The 24,231-nt window shown below is 43.3% G+C and overlaps 2 protein-coding genes across 2 annotated transcripts in view; both read right to left on the bottom strand.

The window, feature by feature from the left end:
- Positions 1-4,490: 4,490 nt before the first annotated feature.
- LOC123773987 (uncharacterized) lies at positions 4,491-19,119 on the bottom strand. Its single transcript, XM_045768019.2, has 2 exons — positions 18,676-19,119; positions 4,491-6,662 (listed from the first exon to the last, which is right to left on the bottom strand). The coding sequence occupies exon 2, from the start codon at positions 6,660-6,662 to the stop codon at positions 6,210-6,212; it is 453 nt and encodes a 150-aa protein (XP_045623975.1). The 5' UTR covers positions 18,676-19,119; the 3' UTR covers positions 4,491-6,209.
- Positions 12,209-24,231, bottom strand: part of LOC138359531 (clumping factor A-like) — a 32,415-nt gene continuing 20,392 nt past the window's right edge. The window contains exon 3 of the mRNA XM_069318869.1: positions 12,209-12,546. Coding sequence (XP_069174970.1) covers positions 12,209-12,546 — 338 coding nt within the window. The remainder of the gene's footprint in view (positions 12,547-24,231) is intronic.

Genomic DNA, 24,231 nt, shown 5'->3' with positions numbered 1-24,231 from the left:
ACCAGCAGAGGAAACCGAGTTTGCTTACGGCTGACCTGTTTGTGGTGTTGTTGTTATAGATTTAGCTACTGGGAACAAGTTCCAAGTAGCACGGGCTATGGTGAGCCCGTAACTTACCTAGCATGGGAGCGGGGCAAGTAGCAGGGGCTATGGTGAGCCCGTAACTTACCTGGCACAGGAGCGGGGCAAGTAGCACGGGCTATGGTGAGCCCGTAACTTACCTGGCACAGGAGCGGGGCAAGTAGCACGGGCTATGGTGAGCCCGTAGTGGACTTACCTGGCACAGGAGCGGTGTTGTGTGTGTGTTTGCGGTGGAACTAGATGTGAATATAATGCTACACACACACTTTGATGCATTTAATTTCCGTTGGAACAGAGGATGCCTTTCCAATATATATATTTTTAGTTGTATTTATGTTCATTGGTTTCTATTTTATATATGTTCGAATGACGCGTATCTAATGCTTGACCCACGTGCTGAGGAAGCTGGTAATTGTCAAGGGAACAAAATAACCTAACCTAACCTAACCTAACCTAACCTAATCTAATCTAACCTGTCCTAGGTCCAACTCTACACAATATGGTACACGTTAATAGTAAAGGTGTACTCGAGAAAATGTGTGTTTGGGCTAGTCAGTGCTCGTTTCCCTTTGATTTGTCACGACGTACGAAATACAGGGTGCTACCCTAACCTGATACGTACAAATCCAAGTAACCTACCCACACCTAACCTACCCACGCCTATCCTAACCTAACCTCCTCACACCTAACCTACCCACGCCTAACATACCCACACCTAACCTACCCAGTCGGTCGGCCGAGCGGACAGCACGCTGGACTTGTGATCCTGTGGTCCCGGGTTCGATCCCGGGCGCCTGCGAGAAACAATGGGCAGAGTTTCTTTTACCCTATGCCCCTGTTACCTAGCAGTAAAATAGGTACCTGGGTGTTAGTCAGCTGTCACGGGCTGCTTCCTGGGGGTGGAGGCCTGGTCGAGGACCGGGCCGCAGGGACACTAAAGCCCCAAAATCGTCTCAAGATAACCCACACCTAACCTACCCACGCCTATCCTATCCTAACCTAACCTCCTTACACCTACCCTACCCACGCCTTACCTACCCACACCTAACCTAACCTACCCAATCCACACCTAACCTACCAATGCATTGAGAACGTTGATATTTGTGAGCCGTTAGTTTGCATAGTATTTTGTAATGTTGACGTTAGAGACCGTGACTTACAACGTGGTACGTCCTAGCTGAGAGGACTCGTTATAATTGCAACGAATTCGTCTTTGGGGTCGGCGGGAGGGTGGACGAGTAGAGCTTCAGGGATGGGTTGACCTCAATTCGTTTCCTGAACCATGAACTGCGAACTTCAGTACATATATGACTTACTGATGACCTTTGATGACCTGTATAGGTCTTTGGGGCAACACTGCTCACAGGACGAGGTAATCCCTTCAAAACTTAGGTTTTGAAGGGATTGCTGTGAAGATAATACAATGTAGATAATACAATGTAGATAATACAATACAATTACACACAGAGATCACACTAACGTGATGCATCAAATGAACAAATCATTAATACATTTGTTCATTAATACAATATAATGTGCTGGATAATACAGTAATACTTCGAGGATTACTTTTGACTGATCCGTTTTTCTGTGCTGCGTCTGGAGAGTCTTGTCTATTAAGTCCACTAAGTCTTGTCTGTGCAGCTCTAAGTATGTGTTCAAGGTAACTGTTTTCTGAATAATTGTCATAAGACTCCTGTTACTTGCAGACGAAGACTCACAATAACGTGGCTGAAATATGTTGACCAAACCACACACTAGAAGGTGAAGGGACGACGACATTTCGGTCCGTCCTGGGGCCAGATTCACGAAAGCACTTACGAACCTGTACATCTTTTCTCAATCTTTGGCGGTTTTGTTGACAATTATTAAACAGTTAATGAGCTTCGGAGCACCAGGAGGCTGTTTATAACAATAACAACAGTTGATTGGCAAGTTTTCATGTTTGTAAACTGTTTAATAAATGTAACCAAAGCCGTTAAAGATTGAGGAAAGATGTACACGTTCGTAAGTGCTTGCGTCAGTGGTTTCGTGAATCTGGCCCCCATGGTCCATTCTCAAGTCGATTGTCTCCTGTTACTTTGCTTAATTCTTGGTATTGCATTCGCTAATGTTTGTGTACTGATCGTGTTCAGGACTGATCAATATATACTCCCTGGTTGTTCAGTAATAAGCTGTTTTGGTGACCTTAATAATACGAGGCAACTCCTATTTACATCCAGCTAAGGTGATTCGTGTATGACCTACACTTGAAATACTCCAACGATCCCGCGTATTTTGTGTTATCCAGCGGTTTCGTTCCATAATTCAAGAACCTTGTTTCCAATCCAGTATTTACCCAGGTTGATAGACCCAATAGGTTCAACAGTGGACTAAAACAGCGCCAAGGGTCGCAATAAGGTTCCGTGAACGGCGAGCATAGTTGCATAAAGGCATTATAGGCTTATTCATACCTATGTATATCCATCCAGACTCATTAATATGTATATTTGTGTAATCTGCGCCTGAAACTCATCCCAACTCTTAATTTTATGATTTGAGATGGATGACTCACCTTTGAGGTGGATGACTCACCTTTCAGACGGATGATTATCTGTGGCCATTCTCTATTCCTTAAAATTATAGTTTTTTGTCAAATCTATTATGAAATTATTTACCCACCTTCGACTTCCTGGGCATTGCAGGGCCGAGACCGAGCCCCATTAATGTCCTGGTGTAATGGAAAGGTGCATATGGTGAATATAACGAGTAAGGATCTATAATCATTAATGTAATGGATTATAGGCAGTTGAACAAATCCACAAGGGCCGTGACGAGGATTCGAACCTGCGTCCAGGAGCATCCCAGACATTGCCTTAATCGACTGAGCTACGACAGGGTAAAAGGGTTGAAACCGAAGTTCTTGTGGATTTGTTCATTTGATACATCACGTTAGTGTGATCTCTGTGTGTGATTATAGGCAGTTGTTTTACCTGGGGAGAGTTAACTGGAGGACGGTAACTTGTGCCCTGTATACAGCCTGTAGAGGAGTCGTGGCTTAAGTGGTTTGGTGTACTGCAGATATGTGGGAACAGGTGTGGCAGGCTTTTTTTGGTATGCAAACAGGTGTGGGATGATTGTGTCTCACTGTTTTTTTTGTTCTCCCTTCAGCCTTGGCGTATCTGTTTAGGAATTTGTGGTTTGTGTGTATATTTTAAGTAAAATTAAATCTCTCTCTCTCTCTCTCTCTGGTCTGTCACTATTTAACTGTGGCTGGCTGGGTGCTCAGTCATATTGTGATGGATGACTGAGGAGAGGATAAATCTTGTTGATGGATAGACTGGAAAATAAACCACAGTTCTGTAAACCGACACACACACACACACACACACACACACACACACACACACACACACACACACACACACACACACACACACACATACACACATTCATGCATATATGCATGGATGTACATACATGCAGCTCTGTTGAGTCCAATCTCCGGCTCCCTCTCTCATCCTCTTATTCACTCACCCGTCATTTCATTGTTCCTCTATTCAAAAGAATAGAGGAAACTCTATTCTTTTATTGAAATTTGTTTTGCTTTTTGTGTAAATTTCTTATTCCAAACTTTTCCATCTTCATAAGACTTAAAAGAAAAGCAAGAAAAAAGGAAATTTTGTTTGTCTTCATCTGTTTTTCCATTTTTTCCTCACTGTGTCTCCTTGTCTTCTTGTTATCTCTGTAATGACAGTTTGCTTTGTTAGTTTGTCTGCAATGAAGTGTTGTTTACCAGTTTGAAGTGCATAGTATTGTTTACAGTTGTGTCAAACGTCTAAATATTTCATGAAAGCTCAATAAATACAGAAACACATTTTACCTCGAGATGACTGTAGTGTTTCGGCAACATTACTATCTCCTTAAATTTTACAGATCGGTCAATAAAACACAAAAGATATTAATAAAAAAGTTACATTTATTATTTTATTTTAAGGGATTCCTTAAGAACCAGGATGTTGTGTGGAAAGTTCACTTGGGTTGTGTAACGTCCTTCAACACCAAGTAACGTAAATATTGCGTTATTTTAACGTGCATTACGTCTTTATAACGCTCTACGACGTACATATAACATTGTGATCCTTTCCTCATAAATTCACAATCTCCTTTTTTTCACCTCAAGTCAGTTTTTAGGACATTATACAGTCTTTTTGATATTTATTTTGCTGATCGGTTCTATTTAAAAAAAGTAGTTTTAACTATATATATATATATATATATATATATATATATATATATATATATATATGTCGTACCTAATAGCCAGAACGCACTTCTCAGCCTACTATTCAAGGCCCGATTTGCCTAATAAGCCAAGTTTTCATGAATTAATGTTTTTTCGTCTACCTAACCTACCTAACCTAACCTAACCTAGCTTTTTTTGGCTACCTAACCTAACCTTACCTATAAATATAGGTTAGGTTAGGTTAGGTAGGGTTGGTTAGGTTCGGTCATATATCTACGTTAATTTTAACTCCAATAAAAAAAAATTGACCTCATACATAGAGAAAAGGGTTGCTTTATCATTTCATAAGAAAAAAATTATAGTAAATATATTAATTCAGGAAAACTTGGCTTATTAGGCAAATCGGGCCTTGAATAGTAGGCTGAGAAGTGAGTTCTGGCTACTAGGTACGACATATATATATATATATATATATATATATATATATATATATATATATATATATATATATATATCACATTGTACAAGCTAAATCTATTAAATGTGTAAAAAAATAACCATATTCACTACTTCATCTTGACTTTCCAGCCTGATCAAGTATACTGTGTTGGAAAAGAGCGGTTTTTCCTTTTTTAGAGAGCGGGCAGATTTGGACCAGATTTATTAGAGAGCAGACAGATTTGAACCAGTTGCTTTGGGCCGGTTGGTATGGGATTGCAAGAAGTTCTCAGCAAGACGGTCAATCAAATAATCAATCAATCAAACGGCCAATCACGTTGAATACTAGTTATGAGGCTTCTGGCCCCCCTGTCTTACGTGGCTTAAGTAATCAGCTCAGGGCGTAATTAATAATTCGACTCACCTGTCGAAATTAGTCAACCATCTACTCGTCACGTTATGTTATTGTATTGATGGTCTATTGGTTTAAATTTTTACCAAAGTCTTACTCGACCATACGCGGTTTATTGAGCCTCTAATTGGGCGGTACGTTGACACATACAGGTAATTCAATTTTATCCTTTCTTAGCGTATGGCAGTTGGTGTATGTCATGTGTTGTATGACGTGCTTGGTAGTGTGTTCTGCTGGCATCAGTGTGAGAGTGAAGAGTGCTGCTCTCAGCAGGGTGGGTGGCTGAGGCCGACCCAAGAGCTGTGGTCTCTCAGGTGATGTTTCACTAGACTGTGTCTATCGATGAGTATTAGAGAGATGTGAAGACCACAAAAGCTGGCCCCCCAGCAGTAGTGGTTTCTGGAATGTTCTACTCATCAATTCGGGATTCATCGAGCACAGCCAGGCGACTGGCCAGAGACAAGTCGGTATTCCAAGGATATTCCTGTGGCTCCTAATCCACAAAAATGGTAAATGGGGAAAAATATCACGAAGATTACAAAAATCAAAATCAAAATTAAGGGCTACTCTGTTCTCCAACTACGGTCCAAAACTTTAATGGACTCTGAAAATATTTCGGTAGGTATTGTACGACCTCGTACACCAGACTCAACCGCTGGACGTCATGGTACACTGTTTACAGTGGTGTTCTTGACCATTGGAAGCTCAGTCGGCACAGTTTACATCCATAACCACTGTGGGAATGAGATGCAAAAAAGTTTTCTGTATATAGTTTAGAATATTGACCCCTACAGTGGTCAAGAAACAGTTCAGATCACTACCAAGGGTTAGAGGACAGTAGGCGCCATCAAGAGCAGCTGGACACCAGAACACCTCCAAGGCTTCCAATACCCCGAAGCAGCAAGCGGAGGGAACATTCTTGCCGATAGTTACCGTGGGTTCATCCCTAGGAGCCCCCTCTCGCTGCCCGTCGGTCCACTGGCGCCGCTACTGTCCTTCGGGCACCTCGGCGTGTGTCGGGACCTGCCAGGCAGTGCCACGCACCACCGGATGCTAGGCCACTGTTGTCAGACAAGATTCGCTAATCTCCCGCTCTTCCTTAGCAGCTATCAAGTGCAGCTGGAGGGAGGGACCAGGCACAGCCTGCTGCTGCTGCTGCTTCTGGTGATGTCGAGACCCTGAACGGGGATTAGAAGCTGGATCCCTGTGCTGGGTGTCCCTTGTGCTGCTCCTGGCGCTGCGTCTTGACACGGAGGCAGCGACGCGGGAGAAGCAGAAGGAGAGAGCCGAGACGGCGGTGTGTCTCTCGCTCCGTCCGGACCTCCTGATGATGACCACCAGCCCCAGGAGGTAGAGCGTCAGCACCACGCCCACGTACCAGAGGGCGTGCTGCTGGGCGTCGGCGTGCATCTTGGTCATCTGCTCGTGGATGAGGAGCTGGTGGGGCGTGGCACTCGCGTTGCCCTGGCACTGGCACCATAGCACCTCGTACGGCACTCCCTCCATCTGGAAAGGAAAGGACTCCATTACTCATACATTCGTTGACATGTATTATTTTCCCCCAATACAAAAATTGGTTCCTTTTTATCCATCTATCTATCCGTATTTCTCTTGCCCAACCACTTGGGCTGGACGGTAGAGCGACGGTCTCGTGTCATGCAGGTCGCCGTTCAATCCCCGACCGTCCAAGTGGTCGGGCACCATTCCTTTCCCCCGTCCCATCCCTATTCCTTATCCTGACCCCTTCCGAGTGCTATATAGTCGTAATGGCTTGACACTTCTGATAATTCCCTCTCTCCCCTCGTTCTTCTTAATTTATCGCCCATGCCCTATTTTCAACGGAAAAAGTGGAATAGGGTTTCCTCCACACAAGGAAAAAGTGGAATAGGTTTTCCTCCACACAAGGAAAACTGTGTTGGGTATTTATTCCTCTATCGTCAGCTCGGGTCGAGTCGGAAAAATGAATCGTGACTTGGGCTTCGCTTCTCTGTTTTGTCACGTTTGTCAAAGAGTTGAATTCTTTCCATCTATATTAAAGAACTCCTGGTACTCATATATGTTGCTGCTAGTACTACCTCTTATCATTACTACTGCTATCTGGTGCTGTTGTTACTGTCAGTGCTGTTAGTAATGATATTGCTGGTGTTATAGATGTCACTCTTGATGCTACAGCTGCTACACTGCTGTTCTTGCTGCTTCTACCTCTTTAACAATGGAGTGGGAGGTAGTGTGTGATGAAACTGCTGGATGCCTTACGACGCTCTCTCTGTGTCTGTCTGTCTGTCTGTCTGTGTCTCTCTCTCTCTCTCTCTCTCTCTCTCTCTCTCTCTCTCTCTCTCTCTCTCTCTCTCTCTCTCTCTCTCTCTCTCTCTCTCTCTCTCTCTCTCTCAGAGCAAGAGAGCGTGTTGTGTCGGAGATTCTCGCCCACTTAATCTCACCGGGTTTTTCTCCTCTCTGGCTTTACCAAGCGTTCTCCATTTACCTCTCATTATTATAAAAGCTTTTTCTATATTTGTTTCACTTGTCTATATATATATATATATATATATATATATATATATATATATATATATATATATATATATATATATATATATATATATATATATATATATATATATATATATATATATATATATATAGATATATATATATAGAGAGAGAGAGAGACAGACAGACTCGAGGGGGTACTCGTCGTTGCTCGGGTGACGCAGGCCACATCTTCACCACACACTATCTTCGTCACTGTAGCCATGTACACAACACACGGCCATCTGTATCACTGTAACCATCGTCACTACCTGGGCACTGCCAGGTACTGCATCTGGAGATATTATCTTCACCGCCTTCGCTACTCCTCACCACCTTCCCTACCATTCACGACCTTCTCATCATTACTTTAATCGTCTTCAATACATAATGTATTCATCAATATATGTGTGTCTGGTGTAGCCAGAGTTAGCATTTGTAGAATTATTTTGACAGTTTTGCAGACATCAGCATATAATGTTTGGTTATCTAGTATGAAGAACAAATTCTTGTAAATTTTGTTTTTATAACATTTTAAAGGTCTAGTCAGTCCCAGTGTTCCCCAGAGGTTCACATGGGTCCCTATGGCACTTTGCCATACTGTGCTCGTTTAAATGGTACCGAATTTGAACTGGCTATGCTGGTCACGTACCCAACAGTAATTACTGCAAAAAATTGTGTGAAGCTAGCCTCAAACATCTGGCCTCTAATCTTGAGCAGACATTCTAATTTATAAATATAGCTGTTCTTCGCTTAGGAATGAAAATGGAAAATTAACTATAAAATTCATTTGACAATTTAGCATTTAATGATACAGTTCGTGGAAGCTCTCAAAATTTTAGGAGGCAGAGGAGTAGTGGATAAAAATGATCTTAAGCCTCAGTATGACCATGTAGGATGAGATGAAGTGAGATTTTAACAATTTGATGTTGTCTTAGACAGTGGGTGAGATGTGAACTACATATATATCTAAATATAAGCTCTCTGTTGATATTTGGAGGAGAGTGCTTGATTTGAAGTGCTTCGTCTATGTCCCATTTACTTTCGTTGTATCTATTGATTACTGTGTTGTTGGTCAGGATCTCTCTGGTGGTCTGGTTGTGTGTAGATATAATGTGTTCTTTGAGAGAATATTGTATATCCAATGCCAGAGGCCTTCAAAGGTTGGCGTCTTACCTACATATTGAGAATGTTGGGGCAGACAGTCCCCCAAGTCGATGCGAAGGAATTGATGACAATTATCTATTTCCAGGTGTTTTTTATGATATCTAGAATGTTGCATCTAAGCAACTGTGCGGTTATCTTAAGCTTGTTAGTGTTGGTAGTGGTCACGCTGCTCTTGATTATGCCTTCTAGGACTTATTTTTTCTAGATCTTGTGGACCGTCAAAAGGAAGTTAATGTTAAAAAGAGTTTAATAGGATGGATCGATTATGAAGTTTTTGACCTCTTCATAACATGTAACATAGCAGTTCACCTTCCTTTTTAGTGATGTCTTGGACCTAAACAGACTAAGACCTAACAGACCTGGATCTTTCAGACTAAGAGTTAGAGTATTCCTTATTGACATAGACCTGTCATATTGGAGTGAGTTCCTCCTCAACCTTTTTCCCACTGGAGCTGTGTGTAGTGTGAGAACATGGTTAAATGAACAAATCCGTGACGAGGATTCGAACCTGCGTCCGGGAGCATCCCAGACACTGCCTTAATCGACTGAGCTACGACAGGGTTAAAAAAGAGTTGAAACCGAAGTTCTACTGAACTTACTGGATCCCGTAGCCTCTCCGAGGCACAAACCAGGATTTTAGCACTTAGCCACCTTCCACCAGAACATGGTTAACATAAGCATCGACAACGACGCTACTGTTATACCTGTCAGTATACTAATACATGTACACATTAGTATACACTAATGTGTATACCTATACAAGATAGTCAAGGCGCCCACTATACTACCATTAAGGTATAGGGTATTTCCCTGTGCTAAGGGAACCACCCCCATGGTAGTTCCCTTAGCACAGACAAAAGTGTAAAGCCCACCATTCCTCTCCGAGACATTTATATCCAGGAAAGGCCACTTACTCTCACTTCTCGACTCGTTAGTTAAGCCAAGCACTAAATTTAGCTCGATCCAACCTTTTTAAACTATTCAAGAGGAACTTTTCTTCCTGGCCCTCAAGGAGGAAGAAAGAGTCCTGTCCTTGAGCTCGACGGTTCTTGTTCATCTTATGATTTAATCCGCTAATTGGTTGCTGATGCTGCGTAATGATCTGCCCAACTTTATCTAACATCTCCAAACTACAGTACTCAAAGTTTGGATGTAACATTACCAACATTCACGAGAGAGAGAGATGTAGATGTTGACCAGACCACACACTAGAAGGTGAAGGGACGACGACGTTTCGGTCCGTCCTGGACCATTCTCAAGTCGATTGTGAACACACTAGGAGAACACTCTCACTAGGAACACACTAGGAGAACGCTCTCACTAGGAGAACACTCTCACAAGGAACACACTAGAACGCTATCACTAAGAACGCACTAGGAGAACGCTCTCACTAGGAACACACTAGGAGAACGCTCTCACTAGGAACACACTAGGAGAACGCTCTCACTAGGAACACACTAGGAGAACGCTCTCACTAGGAACACTAGTAGAACGCTCTCACTAGGAACACTAGGAGAATGCTCTCACTAGGAACACACTAGGAGAACGCTCTCACTAGGAACACACTAGGAGAACGCTCTCACTAGGAACACTAGGAGAACGCTCTCACTAGGAACACTAGGAGAACGCTCTCACTAGGAACACACTAGGAGAACGCTCTCACTAGGAACACACTAGGAGAACGCTCTCACTAGGAACACTAGGAGAACGCTCTCACTAGGAACACACTAGGAGAACGCTCTCACTAGGAACACACTAGGAGAACGCTCTCACTAGGAACACACTAGGAGAACGCTCTCAATAGGAACACACTAGGAGAACGCTCTCACTAGGAACACACTAGGAGAACGCTCTCACTAGGAACACACTAGGAGAACGCTCTCACTAGGAACACTAGGAGAACGCTCTCACTAGGAACACACTAGGAGAACGCTCTCACTAGGAACACACTAGGAGAACGCTCTCACTAGGAACACTAGGAGAACGCTCTCACTAGGAACACTAGGAGAACGCTCTCACTAGGAACACACTAGGAGAACGCTCTCACTAGGAACACTAGGAGAACGCTCTCACTAGGAACACACTAGGAGAACGCTCTCACTAGGAACACTAGGAGAACGCTCTCACTAGGAACACACTAGGAGAACGCTCTCACTAGGAACACACTAGGAGAACGCTCTCACTAGGAACACACTAGGAGAACGCTCTCACTAGGAACACTAGGAGAACGCTCTCACTAGGAACACACTAGGAGAACGCTCTCACTAGGAACACTAGGAGAACGCTCTCACTAGGAACACTAGGAGAACGCTCTCACTAGGAACACTAGGAGAATGCTCTCACTAGGAACACACTAGGAGAACGCTCTCACTAGGAACACACTAGGAGAACGCTCTCACTAGGAACACTAGGAGAACGCTCTCACTAGGAACACACTAGGAGAACGCTCTCACTAGGAACACTAGGAGAACGCTCTCACTAGGAACACACTAGGAGAACGCTCTCACTAGGAACACTAGGAGAACGCTCTCACTAGGAACACTAGGAGAACGCTCTCACTAGGAACACTAGGAGAATGCTCTCACTAGGAACACACTAGGAGAACGCTCTCACTAGGAACACACTAGGAGAACGCTCTCACTAGGAACACTAGGAGAACGCTCTCACTAGGAACACACTAGGAGAACGCTCTCACTAGGAACACTAGGAGAACGCTCTCACTAGGAACACACTAGGAGAACGCTCTCACTAGGAACACTAGGAGAACGCTCTCACTAGGAACAGACGGAAACAATAGGGCAAGAAAAACATCTCTTTGTACCTCTGTAATCCTCCAAACTTAATTGCTTTTTTGTAACTTGGAAAACAATTAAGATTGTTTGAATTGTCTTAAAGCAATGAGGACCGGAAGGCCACATTGTTTAGGGTGCCTTAAGGCATCGAGGATTGTAATTTGCATTTGCTTGTTTAAGCAAAAATGTTTAAGTGTGTAATGTGTGTGTGTGTGTGTGTGTTTAGGTCAGGTTATCTTGAGGTTATCTTGAGATGATTTCGGGGCTTTAGTGTCCCCGCGGCCCGGTCCTCGACCAGGCCTCCACCCCCAGGAAGCAGCCCGTGACAGCTGACTAACACCCAGGTACCTATTTTACTGCTAGGTAACAGGGGCATAGGGTGAAAGAAACTCTGCCCATTGTTTCTCGCCGGCGTCCGGGATCGAACCCGGGACCACAGGATCACAAGTCCAGTGTGCTATCCGCTCGGCCGACCGGCTCCCTCCTGCTGCTAAAGCCACTAACTACTCTTGACTGCTGTAACCTCATTGGTAGTGTCTCCGTCCCTATCTCTCTCTTATCTGTTTATCTCCTCTTTGACGGACAGAGGAGTGATCCACTCATCCGTCCGTCCGTCACTCCGTCCGCCTGACCATCCGTCTCTCCGTCCGCCTGACCATCCGTCGCTCCGTCCGCCTGACCATCCGTCTCTCCGTCCGCCTGACCATCCGTCTCTCCGTCCGCCTGACCATCCGTCGCTCCGTCCGCCTGACCATCCGTCGCTCCGTCCGCCTGACCATCCGTCGCTCCGTCCGCCTGACCATCCGTCGCTCCGTCCGCCTGACCATCCGTCTCTCCGTCCGCCTGACCATCCGTCTCTCCGTCCGCCTGACCATCCGTCTCTCCGTCCGCCTGACCATCGCCTCGATAAAGAGAGAACAACAGCTTATGGGCTCTTGACAATCATCCCTGAATCGACTCGTGTTCCCAGCAGCTTAAAATAAAGATTTGCGGGAGTGTTTTTTTCCTGGAAGTCCTTGATTTCAAGTACTCGCCTAGTTGTGCTTGCGGGGGTTGAGCTTTGGCTCTTTGATCCCGCCTCTCAACTGTCAATCAGCTGGATTCTGGAGCCATTGGGGTGCATCAAATCTACATTTGAAAGTGTGGTCCATCGCCCACATAGACCAGCTGACTCCGGCTTTCCTCGCATTCTAACACCCTCAGTTCTGGGACCTGTAATTTGTTGAGGTGGGAGCTGGCTTGCCGGTGTCGCTCACTGCAGCACTGGTCTCACACACAGGTATTCTGCAGTGTCCAGAATGCTCCCTTTGTCAAGGTTTTGAAGGCTGCTCACTTGCTTTGCACACACCGCTGATGTAATATTGTATGTGTGTGCCCCCCGCGGTGTTATGTGTACTGGCATTAAGACTGGCAGTGATTTTCTTCAGATTCTTATTACATTGCCTTTGGTTGTGTTGACGTCTTGTGGCCACCGCTTAGCCTAGCTCTGTAGGTTGCCCATGAAACCTCTAAGCATTCTGCTTCATCCTAAGTTCGGATGCATCTTAGCAGTATTGCATCGCCTCCCAGCATCTTCGCACTGGAGGCATGCATAGTTAGGATGTCAACATAGAATGGGTATAATGAAAGGAGAAATTTGTATTGATACATCCAGCTTTAAAATGCTAGACAACAGAGAGTTGTGACCGCGGCGCTCTGGTGCCTAATTCCCACTCAAAATACATGTTGTCTAATTCCCGTGCAATAGCAAGCAATCTTCATCCACGAGTTTCATGGACAAATTTGCATTGGTTGGTACATGAATTATTCTCCCTCGGCCTGTCTGTCTGTCTGTCTCTCTCTCTCCCTCTCTCCCTCTCTCTCTCTCTCTCTCTCTCTCTCTCTCTCTCTCTCTCTCTCTCTCTCTCTCTCTCTCTCTCTCTCTCTCTCTCTCTCTCTCTCTCTCTCAAAACTCAAAGGCATCAAGAGCCTTAGTATGCAAGCGAAATTAAGGTCGAATAAACACGTAATTAAATGTTGAAAATGGCTTTGTGGAGTGTGGGTGCGGTTCAGGATGCAGCCACTTGAGAGAGAGAGAGAGAGAGAGAGAGAAAGAGAGTGTCCCTCTCTAAGTGAACTCAATATTTTAGTAGGATCAACACGACTATGTTTGCCATTAATATTAGATCGCTCTGAAATAGGATACAGCACAAGGGAGAGAGTTTCCTGTTAACCCGAGTTTTGTGAGTTTACCGGTGAATATCTCGTTTTGCTTTGGTATACATGTATGCAAGTGTATGTAGGATATACAGGAGCATGCAGGACAAACTCGGGAATGCAAAGCATGTCCATAGTTTAGGGACATACACGGGAATACAGGGTATACAGAGACCTGTAGGGCATACTTCAGCATGCATGTCCTATATATATATATATATATATATATATATATATATATATATATATATATATATATATATATATACATGACAGTGTCAGACCCAAGAAGGAAGAATTGAAACAGGAATTTCCTTAAGTACTTTCGTATTTAATACATCTTCAGAAGGTTATTATTAAATACGAAAGTACTTAAGGAAATACCTGTTTCAATTCTTCCTTCGTGGTCTGACACTGTCACATTTTTCATCACGTGTTAATTTTCGTGATTTACACACACACACATACACACGTGTTTGTATATATATATATATATATATATATATATATATATATATATATATATATATATATATATATATATATATATATATATATATATATATATATATGCGAACAAGCCTGAATGGTCCCCAGGACTATATGCGAATGAAAACTCACACCCCAGAAGTGACTCGAACCCATACTCCCAGAAGCAACGCAACTGGTAACTACAGGGCGCCTTAATCCGCTTGACCATCACGGCCGTCAAAAGGAAGTGATAGCCGAGGCTATTTGAGCCACTTCCCCGACGGCAACTCGGATGGTAATCTTGGGCATAGCATTTCACCAAATCACCTCATTCTTTGGGGCACACGTGAGGAACACAAATGCGAACAAGCCTGAATGGTCCCCAGGACTATATGCGAATGAAAACTCACACCCCAGAAGTGACTCGAACCCATACTCCCAGAAGCAACGCAACTGGTAACTACAGGGCGCCTTAATCCGCTTGACCATCACGGCCGTCAAAAGGAAGTGATAGCCGAGGCTATTTGAGCCACTTCCCCGACGGCAACTCGGATGGTAATCTTGGGCATAGCATTTCACCAAATCACCTCATTCTTTGGGGCACACGTGAGGAACACAAATGCGAACAAGCCTGAATGGTCCCCAGGACTATATGCGAATGAAAACTCACACCCCAGAAGTGACTCGAACCCATACTCCCAGAAGCAACGCAACTGGTAACTACAGGGCGCCTTAATCCGCTTGACCATCACGGCCGTCAAAAGGAAGTGATAGCCGAGTGGCTCAAATAGCCTCGGCTATCACTTCCTTTTGACGGCCGTGATGGTCAAGCGGATTAAGGCGCCCTGTAGTTACCAGTTGCGTTGCTTCTGGGAGTATGGGTTCGAGTCACTTCTGGGGTGTGAGTTTTCATTCGCATATAGTCCTGGGGACCATTCAGGCTTGTTCGCATTTGTGTTCCTCACGTGTGCCCCAAAGAATGAGGTGATTTGGTGAAATGCTATGCCCAAGATTACCATCCGAGTTGCCGTCGGGGAAGTGGCTCAAATAGCCTCGGCTATCACTTCCTTTTGACGGCCGTGATGGTCAAGCGGATTAAGGCGCCCTGTAGTTACCAGTTGCGTTGCTTCTGGGAGTATGGGTTCGAGTCACTTCTGGGGTGTGAGTTTTCATTCGCATATAGTCCTGGGGACCATTCAGGCTTGTTCGCATTTGTGTTCCTCACGTGTGCCCCAAAGAATGAGGTGATTTGGTGAAATGCTATGCCCAAGATTACCATCCGAGTTGCCGTCGGGGAAGTGGCTCAAATAGCCTCGGCTATCACTTCCTTTTGACGGCCGTGATGGTCAAGCGGATTAAGGCGCCCTGTAGTTACCAGTTGCGTTGCTTCTGGGAGTATGGGTTCGAGTCACTTCTGGGGTGTGAGTTTTCATTCATATATATATATATATATATATATATATATATATATATATATATATATATATATATATATATATATATATATATATATATATATATATACACTCACACACACACAACAGAGTTCTTACATGTAAAGCCACTAACACGCATAGCGTTCCAAAATACAATAGTTTATGAAACCAATTGATTAAAGAGACAATACCAAAGAGTCATAATTAATCCCAGGCAGTCTCCCCCTCCCACAAGCACAATTAGGTGAGTACACACATCACCACCTTCATCCACACGATAAATTAATTCTTACCACACTACTAACCTAAAAAAAAATAATAGAGTATGATCTTTAGCGGTGAAGTTAAAAGATTTGTATTACTGCCCAAAGTTTGCCACGAAGTTAAGAGGGAAAAAGTACACTCCACCATATCTCACAGATAACAGAAAGTTTTATATAAATTTTTTTGAAATGAATGGGTTCTGCGTGCCACGGGCAAAGGTATATTGAGAAGAAATTTCAAGAGCAAAATAGACGTAAGAATTTGTGATAAAAGACTATGGGGGGGGGAGACTCAAGAATTTGTTAGTAATTTCATGCTGTAATTTAATTTCGTAGATCATGCACAAAAGTCTTTAAACAAATTTATGCATTAGGACACCGTGTTTGATGTATTGATTAGGCAGCAATATGTTAAGAATTAATAAAAATGCAGCATTTTACAAACGAATTGACGAGCTTCTGCCAACTCTTAACGAGAAGAAGATAACATTTGCCTGAAACGCTATGTTTTCTAGTGGCTTTACAAGAATGTAAAATCAACTTAATTTCTATGTTCTCTGTTAACCCCTAACAGGTTCCTGAGCCTACTGGGCTCTTATCATATCCACACTTGAAACTGTGTATGGAGTCAGCCTCCACCACATCACTTCCTAATGCATTCCATTTGTCAACTACTCTGACACTGAAAAAAATCTTTTTAAATAAATTAAAGAAGCATATTTTTTATTTAGTTTAACAAGTGCGTCGTAGTGATCAACGATTCCTGTGCGTAATTGTACGCTGAGTGCGCACTGGAGAACAAAATAGGCACTTGAGTGAAGAGTATCCATACATAGCCCTTCCAGTTTCCACAAGATAGATTTGTCACATTTATGGGTGCAACTTCCAATGAATAAGGATAATTAACTTGCTAATAATAATAAAAATATATGAAAATAATATTAAACTTGTAAAAAATGTACAAATAGTAAAGGAGACTTTTTTCTAGGGCCACAACCTTCAAATATCATCACCCAAGATAAAATTTGTATCGGGATTCATTCGCTTAGTGTAATTTACAGTCGCTTTCGGGTCCTCAGTAAAACTTCATGTGCGGTTATCTGTTCTGATGAGAACCTCAAGATGTTGTTATAGTGTTCTACAGAAGTGGTCGGATCACACTATTCTTCAATACACTATTCTGGAGCGTGTTCTTTGTGGAATTATTGTTGATTTTAGATGTTAATCTTTTCACTGTTCCAGTTGCTATCTACGATTTGTTCCTCTGCACCTCACGCCATTTTCGACTTTTTTTCCCCATGTGAATTGGTAACTGTTTTTTTCCAAGCATACCTTGATGTGGTGCTTTTTAAAAACTCCGCAGTTTAGGGGGTTAACATAAATTTTCATTTAATAAATTTTTGCTGATAAATCCCCATAGATGCCAAGAGTAGATATATCTCTGGCAATTATAGTATAATTATAACATTTATTATTATGCATATATTTTGGAGTATATTGGCATCATTGCACCAGAGAATACATATTCAAAAATATTGAATTTGATATCATTTCTGGTATTTTTCATTAGTCACCCATGTTTAATAGGTTTTCTCTAAAACAAAAAAGAAAACGTAAAAAAATGGGTAACTAAAGATCCCATTATTAGTAACTGATACTGTATCATAATTTATATAAAATTAGTATATGGATTTTTTATTACGTTTTCTCATATATATATCTCTTATTTGTTGAGAAATCACATAAATATGATTTATGCATATAATAAGATGTGCCCAGTTGTGAGAGAAACACAAAAACATTGAAATTACAATTTAAAATATAAAACACGATTATAATTATTTTTGTATTTATTTATGATTACATAATCATAATTAATAAACAAATTAATTTAAGTACTCTTAATTTTGCAGCATTAATTTTGATCAAGTCATATTAAATGAAAAAACTCATATTAAATGAAACAAATAAAAATCAAATAATAAATGTGATCATGAACAAATCAAAGTAATTATATACAGGTAAATCAAATATTTACGTGGGATTAATGATAGCGTAAAACAATTTACATTTTGGCTTTGTATTTGGCCGTCTTAATTTACACACAGGTACACTGCACTGAAAAAAATGTCTCCTGACTCACACAAATTTACACATTTTATAACGTAACTTACGCGTTTAATAACATTTACGCAGTTTATAAAAAAAATTCACACGTTTTCTAACGTTATTTACAAGTTTTGCAATGTAATTTACACGTAATGTTTTGGAACAATACGCAATTTGCACCAACACCTAAATGATTTACAACTATAACAAAAGCTATTTACAAACAACAACGCAATTTACACGACAGCACAATGTTGACACAAAAGCATAATTTACACACTTCAGCACAGTTTACACAACAACGCAATTTACACACACAAAACAGCATTATTTACGCTCAAACAACCGAACAATTTACAAATACAACAGCTCAATTTACAAACACAGCAGCACACTGTTCACACAACAGCATAATTTACACACTACAGCACAGTTTACATACAAAACAGCATCATTTACGCTCAAACAACCGAACAATTTACAAACACAAAAGCTTAATTTACAAACACAACAGCACAATTTACACAAACAACAGCACTTAACTTGAATTACTTACCTTTGTGCTTATCAAAAAGTTATGCAATAGCAGAAAAAAAAACTTTTTTATTTCAGGTACTTTTTGCTTGATATGTCTCAATGACGTCTGAAACTCGAACTCATTTCAGAGGTTTGTGCTTACGCCTCTTGACGAATATAGCAATTAGAGAAAGCAGCGATAATTAACCTTAAATCTAGTGCTTGCCATTTTAAATTTTTACATGAAACACTTTTGAAATCTAATTATTGGCGAGTTACAGGGTTTAAAAACTGTATAGGTGTTTTTTTTGGGGGGATTTTCGTTCTTTGCTTCTTGCGTACACGAACGGGGAAGAGTCACACGCGTGCGTGTGTCTATGCGTGAGATTTCGTTTTGAACGCGATGGACGGAGCGCGAGTGAGAAATATTAAGTCGCTGGGCGCGGGAGAGCGAGAGAGACACACGTCTCCCCTCCACGGTGCTCATAGCGTCACTGACGCCACGAGGAGTTTACACCAGGTGCTCTCAGCCAGATGGGCCTGGGGGGGGAGGGGGGGGGGGTGAACACGAGCCAAAGGAAGAGAGAGATGCGCAGGAAAACAATCGCAATATGTAAGAGACGCAATGTTCCATGCCTCTTCTCTCCCTCTCTCTCAGGGGGTTTCTTCTCTCCCTCTCTCTCAGGGGGTTTCTTCTCTCCCTCTCTCTCAGGAGGTTTCTCCTCCTCCTCTCTCTCTTTTTCTCATCTCCTAACGTCTACTTGTGCCTTAATTATCTCCTCTCGTCAGAGGCTCCGTGCCATTACCAAATGAATTACGGACTTGTGTCCACATGCTGGAAGGTATTATTTCCATTGGCAACGATGAGGCGCTTACTTGGCAAGCATACTCAGGAGAGAGAGATATGTGATTGTTAGTGATTGAGTGCGTTGGAGAGTGCGTGGGTGAGTGCGTGGGAGAGTGCGTGAGTGTGAGGGAGGGGAAAGTGTGTGGGAGTGTAAGTGGGAAGTGAGAAAGAAAATATAGTGATTAATTTGGAATAGAATGTGAGAGAATGAGAAATTAAACAAGTGTAAACATAATGTTTGTGTACTCAGCTAGTTTGTGCTTGCGGGGGTTGAGCTTTGACTCTTTGGTCCCGCCTCTCAACTGTCAATCAACTGGTGTACAGGTTCCTGAGCCTAGTGGGCTCTATCATATTTACATTTGAAACTGTGTATGGAGTCAGCCTCCACAACATCACTACCTAATGCATTCCATTTGTCAACCACTTTCACACTGAAAAAAATATTTCTATCATATCTGTGGCTCATTTGGTCACTCAATTTCCACCCGTGTCCCCCTAGTGCGTGTGCCCCTTGTGGTAAATAGCCTGTCTTTATCTACACTGTCAATTCCTCTGAGAATCTTGTATGTGGTGATTATGTCCTCTCTAACTATTCTGTCTGTCTGTTTGTCTCTTGTGTGTGTGTGTGTGTGTGTGTGTGTGTGTGTGTGTGTGTGTGTGTGTGTGTGTGTGTGTGTGTGTGTGTGAAGAAAAGAGAGAGAAAAGATAAAATTTCATCACGTTTCATCGCTATACAAACTGCAACAAACATTTACTAAATTGTTCCAACGAGCTCAACAAACGACAAGTTCATCTGTTCCAGCAGAGTCGTTTGTCTTCTGTTTACACCCCGGAACTCGACATCGGCCTCCGACAACAATAAAAATAAATCTACGGCAAATAACTTTGCCGTTATAGCTATATAAGTCTATATAAAACCTTCATATACTTCAGCGTTCAGGCCTGACTTTGATATTTGTCCTTTGATAAAGAGTTGTAATGATGACAGTAATGTCAGTGAGCTTATTGATGAGGATAATATAAAATGTTATTATATTTTTATAACTTTTTATAGCGTTTATATTATTCCGTTTATAATCTTATATTTATAGAAGAATGTCTGACTGTTCAAGGTTACTTGCCAGACGGTTAGGGCTAGTCTCATCCAACTTTGCAGTGACTGGTGAGGGTCTGGCGACTAACATAGGCTGTAGGATTTGTTCATTTGATATAATATGATATTGTGATTTTTGTGTGTAATAGGCGGGTCGGGATCGGCCCCGTTGCTCCCATATCCTATTCCTGTTGGTGTTGTTTTAGATTCAGCTACTCGGAGCAGAAACTTGCGAGTAGCACGGGCTATGGCGAGCCCGTAGTGGACTTACCACTCCCCCACCCCCTTTCACGCCGTCTCTTCTCTTTTTTTTTATCTGCCTTTCTCTCTCTCTCTCACTACCTCTCTCACCGTTTTCACCTTCCTCCTCATTCTCTCTCAGCATCCTGTTCTCATTCTTCTCCTCACCTCTTCCCCCCCCCCACACCTCTCTCTACCTGTCTTCACCTCTCTCCTCAAATTTCTCTTCCCTTCTCCTCCCCTTTTTTTAAACATTTCCCCTTTTCCCCTCATCTCCTTCCTCTCTATCTCCGTGTCTGTCTTTGTGTCTGAACATGTCTCTGTGTTTTTATGTTTGTTCCTGTCTCTTTGCCCTATCTCTGTTTCTGTCTATATCTGCATGTCTGTCATTCTCTGTCTGTCTGTCTCTGTCTTTTTTGCTACACTCTGTCTCATTCTCTTTTATAACAAATAATATAATAGTTTCCATTAGCAGCGTGGGGTGGTCCTCTGGTGGGAAGAGCCTAGCGGTGTGAAATGCTCAAAATGTACCAGTCTACCATTAGTTTTGAGGAAGCTAGGCGCGGGGCTTCAGAAATCCTTTCAAACTGTGGGGAAAGGGAAGGGAACTATTAGGGGAGAAAGCACCAAGCCATTACGACTATACAGCACTGGGAAGGGGCCAGGATAAGGATTTGGGATGGGACGGTGGGAAAAAGGAATGCTGCCCAAGCACTTGGACGGTCGGGGATTGAACGCCGACTTGCCTGAAGTAAGACCGTCGCTCAACCTATGGAGGAGAGGCCTGGTCGACGACCGGGCCGCGGGGACGCTAAGCCCCGGAAGCACCTCAAGGTAACCTCAAGGTGTGTCCGTCCCATACCCTAGACCACTCACCCTTTCACCTTTCTGTGAGAATAGCCTGAAGTGTCAGGCACAAACAGACATTCTTTGATAGATATAGATTAATACTCAATTCGGTATCCATCGATGCTCGCATCGCCTCTGGTTCCTAAAGGGCGCAGCCACTATAGGGCTTGGCCCGGGCACTGCCGGGTACCTCCATGTAGTATTATATATACGCAAAAGGTCTATGTAATGCCACTCACGTAATTTCTCATTGCATTGCAAAAACAGGACTTGAGGCAAACAAAGACACCTCTGGTTAGGCTTAAAACAACTGAGTTTTCAAATTGTGTTGTAAAAACAATAACAAAATAACAAACACCGATAAGCACGCACGCACGCGCGCGCACACACACACACACACACACACAGTGCGGCTAGTGCGAAAGTTGGAGATGCAGGCTGGAGTGAGAGGGAAGGTACTCCGGTGGATAGAGGAATACCTAAGCAACAGGAGACAACGAGTCTGTGTGAGGGGTGAAGTCTCAGATTGGCGAGACGTCACAAGTGGAGTCCCGCAGGGGTCAGTCCTCGGACCTATACTGTTTCTGGTATATGTAAATGATCTCCCAGAGGGTATAGATTCGTTCCTCTCAATGTTTGCCGACGATGCAAAAATTATGAGGAGGATTGAAACAGAGGATGATAGTAGGAGGCTACAAGATGACCTGGATAGACTGAGTGAATGGTCCAACAAATGGCTGTTGAAGTTCAACCCGAGTAAATGCAAAGTAATGAAACTAGGCAGTGGAAACAGGAGGCCAGGCACAGGATACAGAATAGGAGATGAAGTACTTAATGAAACAGACAGAGAGAAAGATCTAGGAGTTGATATCACACCAAACCTGTCTCCTGAAGCCCACATAAAGAGAATAACGTCTGCGGCATATGCGAGGCTGGCTAACATCAGAACGGCGTTCAGGAACCTGTGTAAGGAATCATTCAGAATCTTGTACACCACATATGTAAGACCAATCCTGGAGTATGCGGCCCCAGCATGGAGCCCGTACCTTGTCAAGCACAAGACGAAGCTGGAAAAAGTCCAAAGGTATGCTACTAGACTAGTCCCAGAACTAAGAGGCATGAGTTATGAGGAAAGGCTGCGGGAAATGCACCTCACGACACTGGAAGACAGAAGAGTAAGGGGGGACATGATCACAACCTACAAAATCCTCAGGGGAATCGACCGGGTAAACAAGGACGAACTTTTCAACACTGGTGGGACGCGAACAAGGGGACACAGGTGGAAGCTGAGTACCCAAATGAGCCACAGAGACGTTAGAAAGAACTTTTTCAGTGTCAGAGTAGTTAGCAAATGGAATGCATTAGGAAGTGATGTGGTGGAGGCTGACTCCATTCACAGTTTCAAATGTAGATATGATAGAGCCCAATAGGCTCAGGAATCTGTACACCAGTTGATTGACGGTTGAGAGGCGGGACCAAAGAGCCAGAGCTCAACCCCCGCAAGCACAATTAGGTGAGTACAATTAGGTGAGTACACACACACACACACACACACACACACACACACACACACACACACACACACACCCAGGGAGTCGGTGGCTGACTGGACAGCACGCTGGACGCGTGATCCTGTGGTCGCGGGTACGATTCCCGGCGCCGGCGAGAAACAATAGACAGAGTTTCTTTCACCCTGATGCCCCCTGTTACCAAGCAGTAAATAGGTATCTGGGAGTTAGTCAGCTGTCACGGGCTGCTTCCTGGTGTGTGTGTGTTTTGTGGAAAAAAATGAGTTAGTAACAGTTGATTGACAGTTGAGAGGCGGGCTGAAAGAGCAGGGCTCAACCCCCGCAAGCACAACTAGTGAATACACACACACACATACACACACACACACACACACACACACACACACACACACACACACACTATGGGGCCTCGTAGCCTGGTGGATAGCGCGCAGGATTCGTAATTCTGTGGCGCGGGTTCGATTCCCGCACGAGGCAGAAACAAATGGGCAAAGTTTCTTTCACCCTGAATGCCCCTGTTACCTAGCAGTAAATAGGTACCTGGGAGTTAGTCAGCTGTCACGGGCTGCTTCCTGGGGTGTGTGTGTGTGTGGTGTGAAAAAAAAAAGTAGTTAGTAAACAGTTGATTGACAGTTGAGAGGCGGGCCGAAAGAGCAAAGCTCAACCCCCGTAAAAACACAACTAGTAAACAACTAGTAAACACACACACCCACACACACACACACACACACACACACACACACACACACACACACACACACACACACACACACACACACACACACACACACAGACACACACACACCACACACACACACACACACACACACACACACACACACACACACACACACACACACACACACACACACACACACACACACACACACACAGGAGAGAGGCCAAACAAAAGCACTGGTGGTGTGTGAAGGTCACAATAGTGTGGCCGGTTATCGATTGTTAGTCTCATAAGGTCGCAAGTCAGGCCGGTAAGTGGAGGCCTCTGAGCACCACCGCCAGATAACAATGGTCTCTGGT

The sequence above is a fragment of the Procambarus clarkii genome, chromosome 91 (assembly GCF_040958095.1).
Source record: "Procambarus clarkii isolate CNS0578487 chromosome 91, FALCON_Pclarkii_2.0, whole genome shotgun sequence".
In the NCBI taxonomy this organism is placed as follows: Eukaryota; Metazoa; Arthropoda; class Malacostraca; order Decapoda; family Cambaridae; genus Procambarus; species Procambarus clarkii.
Note: the sequence above shows the minus strand (reverse complement) of the source record. Positions and strands in the feature narration are given on the sequence as shown.